At 34.4% G+C, this 15,993-nt stretch overlaps 1 protein-coding gene across 18 annotated transcripts in view; it reads left to right on the forward strand.

The window, feature by feature from the left end:
- The window catches only part of SUPT20H (SPT20 homolog, SAGA complex component), a 43,575-nt gene that overhangs the window by 14,252 nt on the left and 13,330 nt on the right, over window positions 1-15,993 (forward strand). For 12 of the 18 annotated variants that reach the window (XM_060637311.2, XM_060637315.1, XM_060637309.2 and 9 more), the window contains 13 exons: window positions 156-272; window positions 948-1,001; window positions 4,322-4,461; window positions 6,170-6,326; window positions 6,419-6,475; window positions 9,635-9,706; window positions 10,229-10,386; window positions 11,592-11,618; window positions 12,181-12,213; window positions 12,794-12,911; window positions 13,452-13,554; window positions 13,698-13,856; window positions 15,558-15,864. In XM_060637311.2, the coding sequence (XP_060493294.1) occupies window positions 156-272; window positions 948-1,001; window positions 4,322-4,461; window positions 6,170-6,326; window positions 6,419-6,475; window positions 9,635-9,706; window positions 10,229-10,386; window positions 11,592-11,618; window positions 12,181-12,213; window positions 12,794-12,911; window positions 13,452-13,554; window positions 13,698-13,856; window positions 15,558-15,864 (1,502 nt within the window). The remainder of the gene's footprint in view (window positions 1-155; window positions 273-947; window positions 1,002-4,321; window positions 4,462-6,169; window positions 6,327-6,418; window positions 6,476-9,634; window positions 9,707-10,228; window positions 10,387-11,591; window positions 11,619-12,180; window positions 12,214-12,793; window positions 12,912-13,451; window positions 13,555-13,697; window positions 13,857-15,557; window positions 15,865-15,993) is intronic. The other 6 variants (XM_081795331.1, XM_081795329.1, XM_081795330.1 and 3 more) reach the window with 3 other exon arrangements.

Raw genomic sequence — 15,993 nt, forward strand, 5'->3', positions numbered from 1 at the left:
TATAATGGTAAATCCATCAAGGAAGTCCACTTTAGAGTATGTGAGTGGCTAGAAGTATTGCATAAGCATGTAAAGAACTCGAAACATTCAATATAAGCAGACTTCTGTAGGCTTTTGAAAAATGAGATTTACTTAAATATTTTCACTCAAAACAGGTTAATATTTTTCATTGCGGATGTGTCATAGCAGAAATACGTGACTACAGGCAGTCCAGTAATATGAAATCTCCTGGTTACCAAAGTAGGCATATTCTCTTACGTCCAACAATGCAGGTAAGGAATGTTTAACTATTTTAGGAGTGCCTGGCTGACTCAGTCAGTGGAATGTGTGAGACTTGATCTTGGGGTTGCAAATGTGAGCCCCCATGTTGGATATAGAAATTAGTTAAAAATAAAATCTTTGGGGACGCCTGGGTGGCTCAGTCGGTTAAGCGGCCGACTTCAGCTCGGGCCATGATCTCGCGGTCCATGAGTTCGAGCCCCGCGTCAGGCTCTGTGCTGACAGCTCAGAGCCTGGAGCCTGTTTCGGATTCTGTGTCTCCCTCTCTCTGACCCTCCCCTGTTCATGCTCTGTCCCTCTCTGTCTCAAAAATAAATAAATGTTAAAAAAAATTTAAAAAAATAAAAATAAAATCTTTGAAGTGCACCTGGGTGGCTTGGTCAGTTGAGCATCCAACTTTGGCTCAGGTCCCCAGTCTCTGCAGTTGTGAGTTCGAGCCCCACATTGGGCTCACTGGCATCAGCACAGGACCTGCTTTGGATCCTCTGTTCCCCACTTCGTCTGCCCCTCCCTCACTCGCACTCTCTCAAAAATAAACATTTAAAAAAATGTTAATAAAATACAGTCTTTAAAAAGAAAAATGTATTTTCGATTTTATTTGGAGTTTTATTAAGTATCTTCATATGTTTGTACATTAATGTGTTTTTTAAAACTTTTATTTCCTTTAGACTTTAATCTGTGATGTGCATTCAATAACAAGTGATAACCATAAATGGACCCAGGTTAGTTGTTTTTTAATTCCAAACAGGGAAAATACAGGATGGAATAATACTTAAGAAGTAAAGCGAAAGATATTTTATTTGTAATTTTATTCATGAGTAAATTTTGGGATTCTTTAATGAGCTTTAGAAATCAGGGGTCTGTTGGGGTGCCTGGGTGGCTCAGCTGGTTAAGCATCCGACTCTTGACTTTGGCTCAAGTCATGATCCCACACTATGTGGGTTTAAGCCCTATATCTGGCTCTGTGCTGACAGCATGAAGCCTGCTTGGTGTTCTGTCTCCCTCTCTCTCTCTGCCCCTCCCCTGCTTGCTCTCTATCTTTCAAAAAAATAAAAAAAAAAAACAAGAAATCAAGGGTCTCATCATCCATGCAGTAATTCTTCAAAGAACTAAGCAGGTCAATCCCATTTGCTTTAGGACCATGGTGAAATAGGGTCACGCTGACCTGAGCTGCCCAATATGTGAAATTCAGTTTTTTATGCCCTCTCAAACAGAAGAAAAAAAATTCTTTTATATCATGGATACAAGTGGATTCTGATTTTCCATAATCTAGGATTCTAAAGCGAGCTTACCCTGTCTTTGCCATTCGTACCAGTTGCAGCACTGGGGGAACTCTGTTACCCTTGAGAATAGCCAGTAACTCTCCAGTGCTCACTCAGTATATATGAGGTGCTAACTCACAATAGTGTTTGCTTATTTCTTTGCTGCTATAGAGAGGAATAGTTACTAAACCAAAGAAAATATCAATAATGAAAATTATCTGCAAAATACGGTTATGAGTTGTCAGTAACTGTCAAGTGTGTTTTAATTTGGGCTATAATCTTTACAAGGTTAAAAGCTATTGAAAGAATATTCAAAACAGGATTAAAATCATTGGCCACCATCAGATGTTGCTAGGGTATCAGTTTCTTTTTTTTTTTTAAATTTTTTTTTTTTTTTAACGTTTTATTTACTTTTGAGACAGGGAGAGACAGCATGAACAGGGGAGGGTCAGAGAGAGGGAGACACAGAATCTGAAACAGGCTCCAGGCTCTGAGCTGTCAGCACAGAGCCCGACGCGGGGCTCGAACTCACGGACCGCGAGATCGTGACCTGAGCCGTAGTCAGCCACTTAACCGACTGAGCCACCCAGGCGCCCCAAGGGTATCAGTTTCTTATTCTGAAGATGAATAAAGGGAAAGTCTGTAGCATTTTACTCTGCTTTTCTTGTATGAACTGTATGTTAGGTGGCCAAAGAATAGCTAAGATTAAAAAGTTCTTTAGGAAAATTAGATCTTAAAAGTTTTCACAAGAAAAAAAAAATTTGTAGCTGTGGGTAATGAAACCTGTTAACTAGACTTAGGGCGGTGATCAATTTTCAGTGTACAGGAGTATCAAATTACTTGTGCTCCTGAAAATATGTTCTATGTCCGTTACACCTCAACAGAAAAGAGAGAGAACAGACAGATTTATCCTGGTAAAGAGTAAATGTTAGTAGGGGAGATCGCCTATAGGTAGATGCATAGTTCCTGTCTTGGAAAAATAACCACCTGCGTCTCTGCGCAAAAGTTTATTTTCTTAATTTGCTTTCTTATAAACATGAGTTTAGAGTTAACTTTTGAGAATAGAATACATTCAAATAGCTTCAATAATGATCTGTTTAAGTGGGTTCCAGTAAGAATCAGGAAGTATAAAAGATAATTTAGCATTAACATTTCTGATATTGGTGAAAAATTTAATTTTTTTGCATGAGGTACATATAAATGGTGCTTTTGTAATTAAGGATTCCAAATAGAAATTTCCACTTGTGATTTCACATATTATAGATATTATTGATATCTCAACTGTTAGATGTTGGCGTAGGCTCCACAGCATTCCTGCTTGATGGGTAATCTTACCACAATTGAAAGGTTGACACTCCCAACTACATAGCACATATACAGCCTCAATAGAGAAAGGAAAAAAAAAGAATTCCTGCTAATAGATACAGAAGAAATAAATGATGGACTTTTTAAAGTATCAATTTGGAAGTCTTAATCTAGGCAGGTTAACTCTTCGGTGTAAAAGCCATTAGATTATAGGTTCATGGGAAATTTTATAATGCAGAGATCTGACTGACCCCATTGGTGTAAAAATGGGACAGTCATTGTGTTTCTCCTGGTGTGATGCAAGAGAAAGTATATAACAATACCAATAAAGAATTCTTGTCTAAAAAAATAGAACCAGAATTAAATTCAGCTTCTAGATCTAACAGTGTATATGGAATTGGGGAAATAAGAGAAACTTAAATGACACAGTGTGGAGATAGTCAGCCAGGAAGTAATTGGGTCAAATCCAACAAATCAATTACATGAGAAAAGGGAAAAACGTGGGAGAAGAAGTGATCATTACACAACAAAGTAAGATGTTTAAAAGATAAAAACCCAATACAAAGTGTAGAGTTTGAGTTCAAATTCAAACAAACCAACTAAAAATACACTCTTGAGGTAATGGGACATTGAAATCCAGACTGGATGTTAGAGGTCCTTATCAGTTAGCAATGCATGCTGAAGTATTTTGAGATGAAACAATACAACATCAAAGAATGTATTTTAAATTACTCCAGCAAAACAAAAACATAAGAAGTTAAGGGGCGGTTGTTAAATGAAATTGAGTGTTGGTACATGGATGTCACTACACTTCTCCTTTTGTGTACATTTGAAAATATCCATAATAAGTTGAACTGTTGAAAGAAGCAGTGTTTCTTTCTTTGCAAAAATCCTTATTCAGCAGTAATATTAATTGACTCATTTGACTGTAAAATACTTAGTTGTTGCTGTTAAAACATTTCACTGATTAAGTCAAAAAAAGAAAAAAAAACAGTAAGTAAAACCTGTAGAGCACCTGTATACGTTTTGGAATTGGGAATATAGAGTTTACACAGTATTAGTGTAATCATTTTTATTCTTGTAATGAAGTTAAGCTGAGTATTGAATAGGATGGTTATTAAAAATTCTATGATTCATCGTGATCTTGTAAGCTTTGTGGGAGCAGATGATTTAATCTGTTCACTACTTGATCCTCAACTCTTAGAACAGAGGCTAACACACAGTTGGTGCTCAGTAAATATTTATTGAATCAGTGAATAGGCATTCTTACAACTTGACCATTTTGTACACTACAAATTACTGAATTTCCATTAATAATTTCATTATGCTGTCAAGTTTCTGAAGTCTGCAAAGTTGTGACGTGAAATACTGTGTTTTATGGTAGTACATAGAGTTCCAAGGAATATTTCTAGATTAAGAAATATGTATGATTTGAAAAACTTAAATCTGGTACTGACATATGTTATACATTTTAGGAAGATAAACTCTTGCTTGAGAGCCAACTGATCCTAGCTACAGCTGAACCACTGTGTCTTGATCCTTCCATAGCAGTAACCTGTACTGCAAATAGACTGCTTTATAACAAGCAAAAGATGAACACGCGCCCCATGAAACGGTAATTGCCTTTGTAGATGGGTAAACCAAAAGATGCTCCTAGACAATTAGCTTTAAATTTTGCTATTTATGGGGGCACCTGGGTGGCTCAGTCAATTAAGTGTCACTCTTCGATTCAGGTCATAATCTCGTGGCTCGTGGGTTTGAGCCCTGTGTTGGGCTCTGTGCTGACAGCTCAGAGCCTGAGCCTGCTTCAGATTCTGTCTCTGTCTCTGCTCCTCCCCCGTTCACACCCTGTCTGTCTCTCTCTCTCTCTCCTTCAAAAATAAATAAACATTAAAATAAATACATTAATTAAAAAAATAAAATTTGCTGTTTATGGTATCTTTTCTCTCTAAAGTATATATATAAGTACTGTGACTTTTTTTTAAATAGGATTTTTATGGCCTTAAGTTACATTTTTTGTGCATTACTGTTTTTAACTACTGTCTGCTTTATATGGGAGTGATGCATTCTCTGCATTTTGTGAAAGGACAAGCTTCCTGTAAGTTTAGAGTCTTTACCAAAAACAGGCTGAAAAGACACAAGTATAAACAGAATAATTTCTTTATTACTAATTACCAGTAACCTGTTTGTTTTGTTAATATTGCTTTTAAAGAAACAATTCATAATTTATTTTTGACATCTGATAAAATACCAGTTTGTGATTAAATACCTTTTTATAACGTGGTAATTTGTTCTTTACATGTTTTAGCTATCTTTTCTACTTAATAAAAGAATGCATATTAACTTGGATCACAGTTATAATTGGTTTATCATTAGGTACTCTTAACAATTGTTTGAGTTGCCCATTTTGGGTCATCTTAAGAGTTCAAAAACATACCCATTTTCTAAACTCCTTAGTTTACTATGTAAACAATATATGCTAAGGAAAAGGTACAGTTTCAGAAATAGTAAAATAAGTCTATATAAGATCTGTCAGCAGTTCTCTAAAGTCTCCTTGTATCTTCACATCTCCATGCCCCACTGCCAAATTTTAAAGTCGACATTATCCTGACTTCTGTAGTAAATTTCTATTTGATCTTCCTGCTACCACCTTTGCTCCCTTTTGGTCTGTTTGCCACATAAGCAAATTGGAATAATCTTTTAAAAACTTCAAAGCAGATTATGCCACCACTTGCTTAAATTTCCATGAAAGCGTCCCATTGTATTTCACATTAAATCTAAACACATTACCATTGATCTGCAAGACCCCTGCTTCACTCTCTGACCTCATCTATTATGTGTACCCTCATGCTCTAATCATACCTATTTCTGCTTTTAAAACAAAGTAAGTTTTTAATTTTTTTTTTTCAATTTTTCTCTCTGTTTTAAATACTCATTCCCTGATCTTACCGTATCTGGTTCTTTCTTGCCATTTATGTCTCAGCTCACACATCGTTTCTTCAAAGAGTCTGGTCCTTCCTTTCTCTTACCTGCTGCTGCACTCTCTATCACTGACTGCAGTATCCTGTCTTCTTTTTTTTCTTTTTTTTTCCCCCCCTCCTGACCAATGCTCTCTGAAATTATCTGTTTAATTGTGAATGTCTTTTTCCTCTGGAGTATCAGCTCCATGGTAGCAGGAATTTTGTCTTGTTCATTTTTATTTTGCCAGTGCCTGGGACTGTGTTTGATAAGTGATAGTGGTGATTTAATTATATTATAATGCTTACTGATTTAAACCCAGATTTATTCTGAGTTTCTTTTATTTTCAACTCTTTATATTTCAGGTGTTTCAAGAGGTATTCCAGGTCGTCTCTGAATCGACAGCAGGATCTCTCTCATTGTCCACCTCCGCCTCAGCTAAAATTACTTGATTTCTTACAAAAAAGGAAGGAAAGAAAAGCAGGTCAACATTATGACCTCAAGATTTCTAAAGCAGGAAATGTAAGTGTGTTTTTTTAATGAAGCTTATTATTTCAAAAACCTTGCTCATTTTGAATTTTTCAGCATTTTTAATACTGTTTTTAATTTTTCAGTGTGTAGATATGTGGAAACGGAGTCCCTGTAATTTGGCCATACCTTCCGAAGTGGATGTAAGTCAGTTCATGAATTGCATTTATTTTCATACAAGATTCCTAAGTTTAATAGCAACTGATACTTTGGAAAAACAAAGACTCTTATTTGTTTTAAAAACAAAATAATGATTTTTTTAACCAATTGCTCGTTTTTAGAATATTTTAGAATATTCTTTCACATTAACGTGTAAGAATGTAGCCCCTTAATACGTTCTGTGTATTGCTGTAGAAGGCCTGTGTTTAGGAATAACAACCAAAGAATTTTGAACCATGGGAAAAGCGCAATAATATGCATTTAATGTGTCTTTTTTCATAATACTTCATTATAATTTCCTGATAATGCTCCTTTTCTCAAATTGGTTAAATTTAAAAATTAATATTGGAGAAGTGGTCAAATTAGGAACTTTGGATGGTGTTCTCTACTGATCCATAATAACCATGAACTATTAATGATAAAAAACATGAAAAAGATCTTTTGAGGACTGGTCTCATATTTTTCACTTTCCTATTTCTCCTGTGTTACTTTTTGTTATTCACTCAATTTTACAATTGGTTAGTTATTTTATTTTTTTATTTTTTATTTTTATTTTTTTAGTTGAATTGAATTTTATTTTTTAAACTTACATCCAAGTTAGCATATAGTGTAACAGTGATTTCAGGGGTAGATTCCTTAATGCCCCTTACCCATTTAGCCCATCCCCCCTCCCACAATCCCTCCAGTAACCCTGTGTTTGTTCTCTATATTTAAGAGTGTCTTATGTTTCATTCCTCTCCCTGTTTTTATATTTTGCTTCCTTTCCCTTGTGTTCATCTGTTCTGTGTCTTAAAGTCCTCATATGAGTGAAGTCATATATTTGTCTTTAATATCGCTTAGCATAATACCCTCTAGTTCCGTCCACATAGTTGCAAATGGCAAGATTTCATTTTTTTTTTGTTTGCTGAGTAATACTCCATTGTGTATATATACCACATTTTCTTTATTCAGTCATCCATCGATGGACATTTGGGCTCTTTCCATAGTATCCCTTAGATAAATACCTAGTAGTGCAATTGCTGGATTGTAGGGTAGTTCTATTTTTAATTTTTTGAGGAACCTCTATACTGTTTTCCAGAGTGGCTGTACCAGCTAGCATTCCCACCAACAATGCAAAAGAGATTCTCTTCACATCCTCGCCAACGTCTGTTGTTGTCTGAGTTGTTAATGTTAGCCATTCTGACAGGTGTGAGGTGGTGTCTCATTGTGGTTTTGATTTATATTTCCCTGATGATGAGTGATGTTGAGCATTTTTTCATGTGTCAGTTGGCCATCTGGATGTCTTCTTTGGAGAAGTGTCTGTTCATGTCTTTTGCCCATTTCTTCACTGGATTATATGTTTTTTTTGGGTTGAGTTTGATAAGTTCTTTATAGATTTTGGGTACTAACCCTTTATCTGATATGTCGTTTGCAAATATCTTCTCTCATTCTATCGGTTGCCTTTTAGTTTTGCTGATTGTTTCCTTCGCTGTGCAGAAGCTTTTTATTTTGATGAGGTCCCAGTAGTTCACTTTTGTTTTTGTTTCCCTTGCCTCCGGAGACGTGTTGAGTAAGAAGTTGCTGTGGCCACGATGAAAGAGGTTTTTGCCTGCTTTCTCCTCAAGAATTCTGATGGCTTCTTGTCTTACATTTAGGTTTTTCATCCATTTTGAGTTTATTTTTGTGTACGGTGTAAGAAAGTGGTCCAGGTTCATTCTTCTGCATGTTGCTGTCCAGTTTTCCCAGCACCACTTGCTGAAGAGACTGTCTTTATTCCATTGGATATTCTTTCCTGCTTTGTCAAAGATTAGTTGGCCATGTGTTTGTGGGTCCATATCTGGGTTCTCTATTCTGTTCCATTGATCTGAATGTCTGTTCTTGGGCCAGTACCATACTCTCTTGATGATTACAGCTTCGTAATATGGTTTGAAGCCCAGGATTGTGATGCCTCCTGCTTTGGTTTGCTTTTTCAAGATTGCTTTGGCTATTCAGGGTCTTTTCTGGTTCCACAATTGGTTAGTTATTTTAATAGGTGTTTACTTTTCTTCTGTATCCTTCATAGGCTGGCACATGTACTATTGTTATATTTTTTAGATTAGAAGAAGAATTTGTGAAAAGCACAAAGCCAAAACCATCAGAATTGCACTATATACAACTCAAGGGAATAAGCCACGTTTTTTTTGATAACTTCTGTGTTTTCTGACGGAATGCTGCTTGAGAAGAGATATTAGTGTAAATCCCAAAAGGTGGAATTTAGCTTTGAAGGGTAGATTGGATATCTAAAGCAGTGCTTCTCAAACTTTAATATACATCCTAGTCACCTGGCTTGCTTGTTAAAATGCAGATTTTAATTCAGCAGGTATGGGCTAGCGCCTGAGATGCTGCAGTTTGGCCAGGCTCCCAAGTTGCATGATAACTGGGGTCCACAGCCTACTTTGAGTAACAAAACCCGAATACAAAGATTTTCAGTCGGAATCGATTAGAAGACTCATCTAGAATACCAGTGAAATATAGATTTCAGGCTCCACTTCAGACCTTCCAGTGGAGTCAGGTCTTCAGGGGAAGGACATGGAAATCTGAAATTTTACCAAGTTCCCAGGGGAGTCTGATTTACTCTTAAGATCATGGTTGCCAGTAAAATGAGTATATTTGATTCACACAGACTAGTAGGAGATAATACAGAATATGTGGTCATTATCTTACTAGAAAATGGAAAAGGTTCACAAAAATCTTACCAACTTTAATACATAACTTCCCTAGTCTTCCTCCAGTGTTGTGCCCACTGTTACATGACAACTCCTGTTTCCTTCAAGTCCAGCAAAGGAAAAGATCCTGCTCCTGATCTCTCTGACATTCCAACTTTGCTAAAGGATGACTGTGATACCAATTTATGGAATAAAAAGAAGAGGCACTGTCCAAAAAAGCAGCTGTGTTTGTTATACCTATTTAATGACAAAAGAGATTCTGATTTTGTTTTGTTTTTAAAACCAGTTGGTCAAGCTTAACGTATCAGGAGAGTTTTGAACCAAGCATAAATAGTTGGTGGTATTAGCGAGTCAGGAATTTTTGTGCTTGAAACTACATTGTTGAGTTACTTAGGTTTTTCTCTTTTCGTCACAATACTGATTCCATTACATCTGCTGTCTATCGATTTGATTGTTTAGGTGGAGAAATACGCTAAAGTGGAAAAGTCCATCAAATCTGATGACTCACAACCAACAGTCTGGCCAGCCCATGTAAGTAATCACTACAGCAGTCTCCTTTCTAATAAAGCAGTTTCTAATCTGGGATCTGAATTTATTAAACATGAAGTGCCCAGGATTTTTTTTTTTTTTTTTAATTTAAAGGACGTATTGGGGGTTTAGTGAATTAAAGGAAAAAAACAGGTGTTTTGTTTTTCATAAAGTATGGTTTCCATTATAAAGGGCAATTTTAATGTAATACTGCATTCTTACTTCTCTTTTGGTTGCATAATGAAGTTTTATCTTTTTAGTATTTAGTATTTGCATTCATATGTCCATATGAAATTCTGCCATATTTCACTTGGGCTTGGTTAATTATTTGGAACTCTTCATTCTTAAAGTGCTATGTAAAAAAGAGTCCTAGTCTTTATTCTCTCAGAAGTGTTAAACAGGGCTATAACCAAAATGCTATGTCTTCTTATTGCCCAATACAAGTTAATATGTCATTTATTTTGTTAATTTTGATTATGTATTTACTGAAGAAGGTGCTTATCTGGGGTGTTCTGTCTTTTTCAGGATGTAAAAGATGATTATGTATTTGAATGTGAAGCTGGTAATCAGTATCAGAAAACAAAGCTGACCATTTTGCAGTCACTTGGTGATCCACTTTACTATGGCAAAATACAGCCATGTAAAGAAGATGAAGAAAATGACAGCCAGATGTCTCCATCCCAGTGAGTTCTGTTAAATACATGTAATTGACAAAATTAGGCATCAGAATTTATTCAGCAACTATTGATGAACCATTAATGAGTAAAAGTTTCCCTTTGAGGATTCATTTGTTAGTTAAGTACTCCAGTTAGATTTGTGAGTGGACATAAGTAAACCTAAATTACAGTTACCATGTTGTCCAAGAGTTATTTAAAATAATAATGATATATTTTTAAACATCTGTGGTATAAATATTTTCATACTTGCTTTGAACGGTATGCCATTGATACCCCTCTTACTCATTATGACTTCATCCTGGGAACATGAAGTTTTTCCAAGAAGTAGTTTGTTTAAGTAGGAAGCAAGTTCACTATAAATGATGAAGCTATTAAAGATACTTGGTATTGTGGTACTGCATGTAAGGACAAAGACTCTGCGCTTAACGTAGTTATTGGCTCTAGAAATCTCTATATATTTATATTAATTTGATGTATATATGTAGCGTTTATGTGTCTATACATACATGTACATATATATATTTGATTTTCCGAAACTTATGGACTACATATATTTAGTACAAGCTAATAGTAGTTAGTTTTGTTTTTATTGTTAGTTTATTAGTTTTTCAATGAAGTTGATGCTGTTTCAAATAGAAGAAACTACAAAGAAGAGGAGCTCAACAGAAAAAAAAGCAGGGGCCAGGCCTATGTTAAATTGTTTATAAAGTCTTTGCTTTTAACACAAGATACTAATTGAAACTATAACAGAAAGATGAATTATAAAGAACAACCTCACCAGTATCTAAATAAAAGTCAATGGTAAGAAATAGTTTGTTACGGAATCGTTAGGTAATTTTTCACATTAGCAGTTTCTTTTGTTGAATACTGTGTAGAAAGGTCACATGTTTTGATTACCTGTATTTTAAAAAATCTTCCCCTTAAAGACATACATTGGTCATTTTAAATTATTAACTTTTCTCAAACACAAGAAAATAATAGATACTCTTTTTTTTCAATTAAAAAAAAATCAGTTCAAAACCCAACTGATTAAATCTAACAAGAATTGAATTTTTTGCCTTTATGTCAGGGAGTTGCTGCAAAAATGCTGCATGATTTATTACTTCCAGTCATTCCTCCATATTCATAAATTACTTGAGTTAATAACTATGAAATTAAAGTTTGAGCTGCATTAACCAAGTTTTTTCTTTTTTTTACATTTTATATTTCAGCTCCTCCACAGATGACCATTCAAATTGGTAATTAAAAAATAAACAAACTCACTACTTTAATCTGTTAAGAAATCATATAAATGTCAAATTTTTTAAAAGGATTTGGTAAAGACATTTTATTGAATTGGCAATAAACTACCTTCCTTGTCTAAAATCTCTTCTAAGATCTGCTCTGTAGACATTAATAATGACGAAAATCAAAGGTTAAAGTGAGAGGAAGGCCAGAGGCCTTGCACACAGCAGTCCAGTGAATTGTACTGTAGGGCAGACACTTGCAAGGATGTATAGTATTTGGTAACTTTCAGCCCAGATTTTGTTTTGACACATAAGTTTTGTGCAAAACTACATCTCCCTTAAATTAAATCAACCAAATTATTCACAGGATTATTTTATAATGCATGCAAAACTTGGTCATTGCTTCATAAGTTTAAATGTATTTAAAAAATATTTTTTTTTTTGGAATATCTCAGTAGATTTGACTCCTTTTATAAAACTACAATCACTAAAATATGGAAGCCTTCAAAAGTAATCCCAGGGCTCTTTAACACTACTCTTAACCTAATACTTTTCTCTTTCTTAAACATTTCAGGTTTATTATTGGATCAAAGACTGATGCTGAGAGGTAAAAATATTTGATTTGTGTCTTTATCTTTAATCTGGATGGATGTGAAAAACTTCATTTTTATAGGATAAGGGAGTACTCCGCTAGGAGTCACAACTTTTTTGTTATACCTTAGCTATTACTAGGATTTTTTTTATAGAATTAGGAAAAAAAGGATTTTGTTTAATTGATGTTTAAAAGAATAATGTTTAAAATATAGTTTATTTTAAATAAGTAAATACATATCTGTGGTAGCTAAGGAAGACAATTCCTAAAATAGTACTTTAATCAGAATGTGGGTAAAAGGTAATGGGTAATTTCTTTGTCTGCTTATTGGTTAAGTAATCTGTGCAATATCTGTATTAAAAGGAAGATGTGTATGTTTATGTTTCGATTGTTAATTAGCAAAACGTTTTGAGCATTAGCTTGTCATTGAAAAGATTAAAAGAATATACTTCTGGCACACTGTTAAATTGTCTAATTTGAGGTTTTTGTGTTAATTTTGATGGAAATTCTTTTATTAGTAGTTACTATTTATTGCCTGTAAATTTATGTTTAAAACAGTTAACTAATCCTTACTTGTTTACTCCTGATATTCCAGGGTAGTCAATCAGTACCAGGAGTTGGTCCAGAATGAAGCCAAATGTCCAGTCAAAATGTCACACAGCTCCAGTGGCTCAGCCAGCTTAAGTCAACTTTCTCCAGGGAAAGAAACAGAAGTGTGTTTGGTTACTTTTATGCACCTAATTTTTTGCACTGCTACTTTTTTGTGCCTAATCGTTAATCAAGGAATATAAGAAATGTTAAGGACTATTTTTTGAGGGATGGGAGTATTATTTACTATGTAACTTTATATAATGGAAATTTTCAAATATACACAAAAGTAGAGAGAAAAGTATAATGAACACTTGTGTATACTAATCACCCGGCCTCATCAATTATTATTTTCCTGAAAAAGATTTAAGAATGGAAGCTTTGCCTTCAGTACACCTTTCTGCCCTTCTCCCTCAAAGTCTTTGTCTCCACCTACTTAGAAATCTTTCCTTCATCCTGTATGTATACTGTAATTTATCTCATGGATAGCCTTATGCAAAATTATATTTTTTTGTAATGCTTATAATACCCAACCTATAACACTAAGCGTAATTTGGAGAGTTTTAAATTGTGTGTTCTCATCCAGAAGCTGTGGTGGGATTAGTTTATGAATTTCTGATTTGAACTTAATTTTAACAAGTATATTTAATGTCCCTGTTTCTCAGCAGCCCGAGACTGTGTCAGTTCAGTCTTCAGTTTTGGGGAAGGGAGTAAAACACCGACCTCCACCCATCAAACTCCCCTCAAGCTCAGGAAATAGTTCTTCAGGTATCACATTCTTTACTTTTCTCTCATCTTGAGTAAGAAACGTCATACAGCCATTATCTATTTTTTAAACTTTACTCATATTTTGACATAACTCACAGAATTTTGAATTATAAGTGTGGAAAATAACTTTTGTATTCTTCTAGGTAACTATTTTACACCGCAACAGGCCAGCAGCTTTCTTAAATCTCCAACTCCTCCTCCTGCTTCCAAGCCACCAAGTCTTTCTCGGAAGTCATCTGTGGATCTCAATCAAGTCAGCATGCTTTCTCCAGCTGCCTTGTCACCTGCCAGTTCATCACAAAGTGAGTTATAACTTAAATATTTCATTAGCTTTTTGCATTAGCGTTTCTTAAAAGTTATTTTTTTTTGACCAGTAAAATACTGAAATCTGAATGTACTATGTACCCAAAATGTATAAGTTTTTAGAAGCTTCAGGCAGATCTCTTGTTGATTGTATGTATTATGTGTTTATTGTAATTGTATTTGTTTTTCTGTATCTATGTATGCACTGTGTGTATACCTTACAGAGTTGCAACCTACACATCTCCTTAAAAAAAATCTGTTAAATGTGGCAATAAGATTCCAAAATATTTTTTATTCCAGTGTACCCTAGGATCATGTTACATTTTATGTAAACTATGTAGCTGATATGGAAAAAAATGTCATAAGAGTTGTTGCTGCAGTCCTATCTTTGTATATGTAAAAAACCAACTAGTTCCAAGGTGGTGATAAAATAAACTGAAAACCGATTTTTCAAAAACACTCCTACACTCTTAAAAATTGTAATCAGTTACTAAAATGTGGTAATGATCATAAAGCATTATTCTGAAAATATTAAAATGTAATTTTTACTACTGAATACTTTTTTTTTTTAACATCAAGAATTATGCAAGAATTCTAGCATTCAGTTGGGAGAATTTCTTCATATTAGAGATTTCTGAGATATTTAGGTACCAATTTGCAAAAAAGCATTCCAGTTTTTTAGATTTTTTTGTAGATAACTAAAGTGTGCTGAAAGTTTTAATACACTGCACAGTGATAGGGTAGTCTTTGCCTTAGATATAAACATCTTCATCTTGATAGCTCAAAAGGTGTAATTTTTCTGCCTTCTTGTTTTGCACAAAGAAAAATTTATAAATTTCCTGGAAGTCTTATTCACACTTCTTATGTTGTGGGTATGGATTATGTTAATCTACTGCACACAGTTGTTACTTTAAGTAAGGGTTGAGTGACAGCTTCTGGACATTCACATTTCTTTCCTTTCTTTCTGCAGGACATGAAAGCTAAAAAAGAAAACACCTCAAGAGCTTTTGGTTTTATTTTTTTGGTTTTTGTTTTTTGTTTTTGTTTTTTTTTAAAAAGTTGATAAACTGTGCATACTTCATTCACAACAGATTTTCTATACATTCTTACATTTAAACAGAAGTACACAGTTACTGTTAAAGATGCAGTATTATCTATCAAATATTTGCTTTTATAACTGTGTTTTGTAAATTTGTTTGTCAGGATAAACTTGATGTGTTAGGAATTAAACATGTATATTTAGGTGCCAAATATGATTGTTAACCATATGTAATTAAATATGTTCAGAGTTTATCTCAGACTGTTACAGAAAATAAGCAATATTTTTTAAATGAAGTTCTAAATTAGTGAAATCGTAAATAACAAAAAATAATTTGAATTCCTCTTAAACTTTTTAGGCCAAAGGTAGCATGTAGGAAATTAACTTTCAAATGGGTATTGTGGTAGAATACAAATGTATATTTTTACTGTTACTGTAATAGCATCTTTGATGGAATTGCTAGGTGATATACTGCATCCTTAATTGTAATTGAGTGTAGCAACACTCATGTATCATGTGTAGAAATTAACACTTGCAGTTAACTGCTTAAAAAAAAACTGGAACAAATTGTCAGTGCTAAGTAAGATTCCATTAACCTTATTTTAAAAAAGGACTGGCCATTTATAACAAACTAGCAATTTTTATTTTTCTCAATGAGCAGGATCTGGAACTCCTAAGCCATCTACTCCTACACCAACCCCTTCATCGACCCCACACCCTCCTGATGCTCAGAGCTCAACTCCTATTACCCCTTCAGCCACCCCTACTCCCCAAGATTCAGGCTTCACCCCTCAGCCCACTTTGTTAACTCAGTTTGCTCAGCAGCAAAGGTCTCTGAGCCAGGCAATGCCTGTAACGACCATTCCTCTTTCCACCATGGTAACATCCATAACTACAGGAACCACGGCCACCCAGGTCATGGCAAACTCTGCTGGACTTAACTTCATCAATGTAGTGGGCTCTGTTTGGTAAGTTTGCACTGATGCTCTGAATTTTTTTTTAAAAAAATCTGTTAAATGTGGCAATAAGATTGTTAAATCTTATTACTGATCTAAATAAATTCTTGTGAAATTAGTAACAAATTGCATATATCTGCA

The sequence above is a fragment of the Panthera onca genome, chromosome A1 (genome assembly GCF_046562875.1).
Source record: "Panthera onca isolate mPanOnc1 chromosome A1, mPanOnc1 haplotype 2, whole genome shotgun sequence".
Taxonomy (NCBI): Eukaryota; Metazoa; Chordata; class Mammalia; order Carnivora; family Felidae; genus Panthera; species Panthera onca.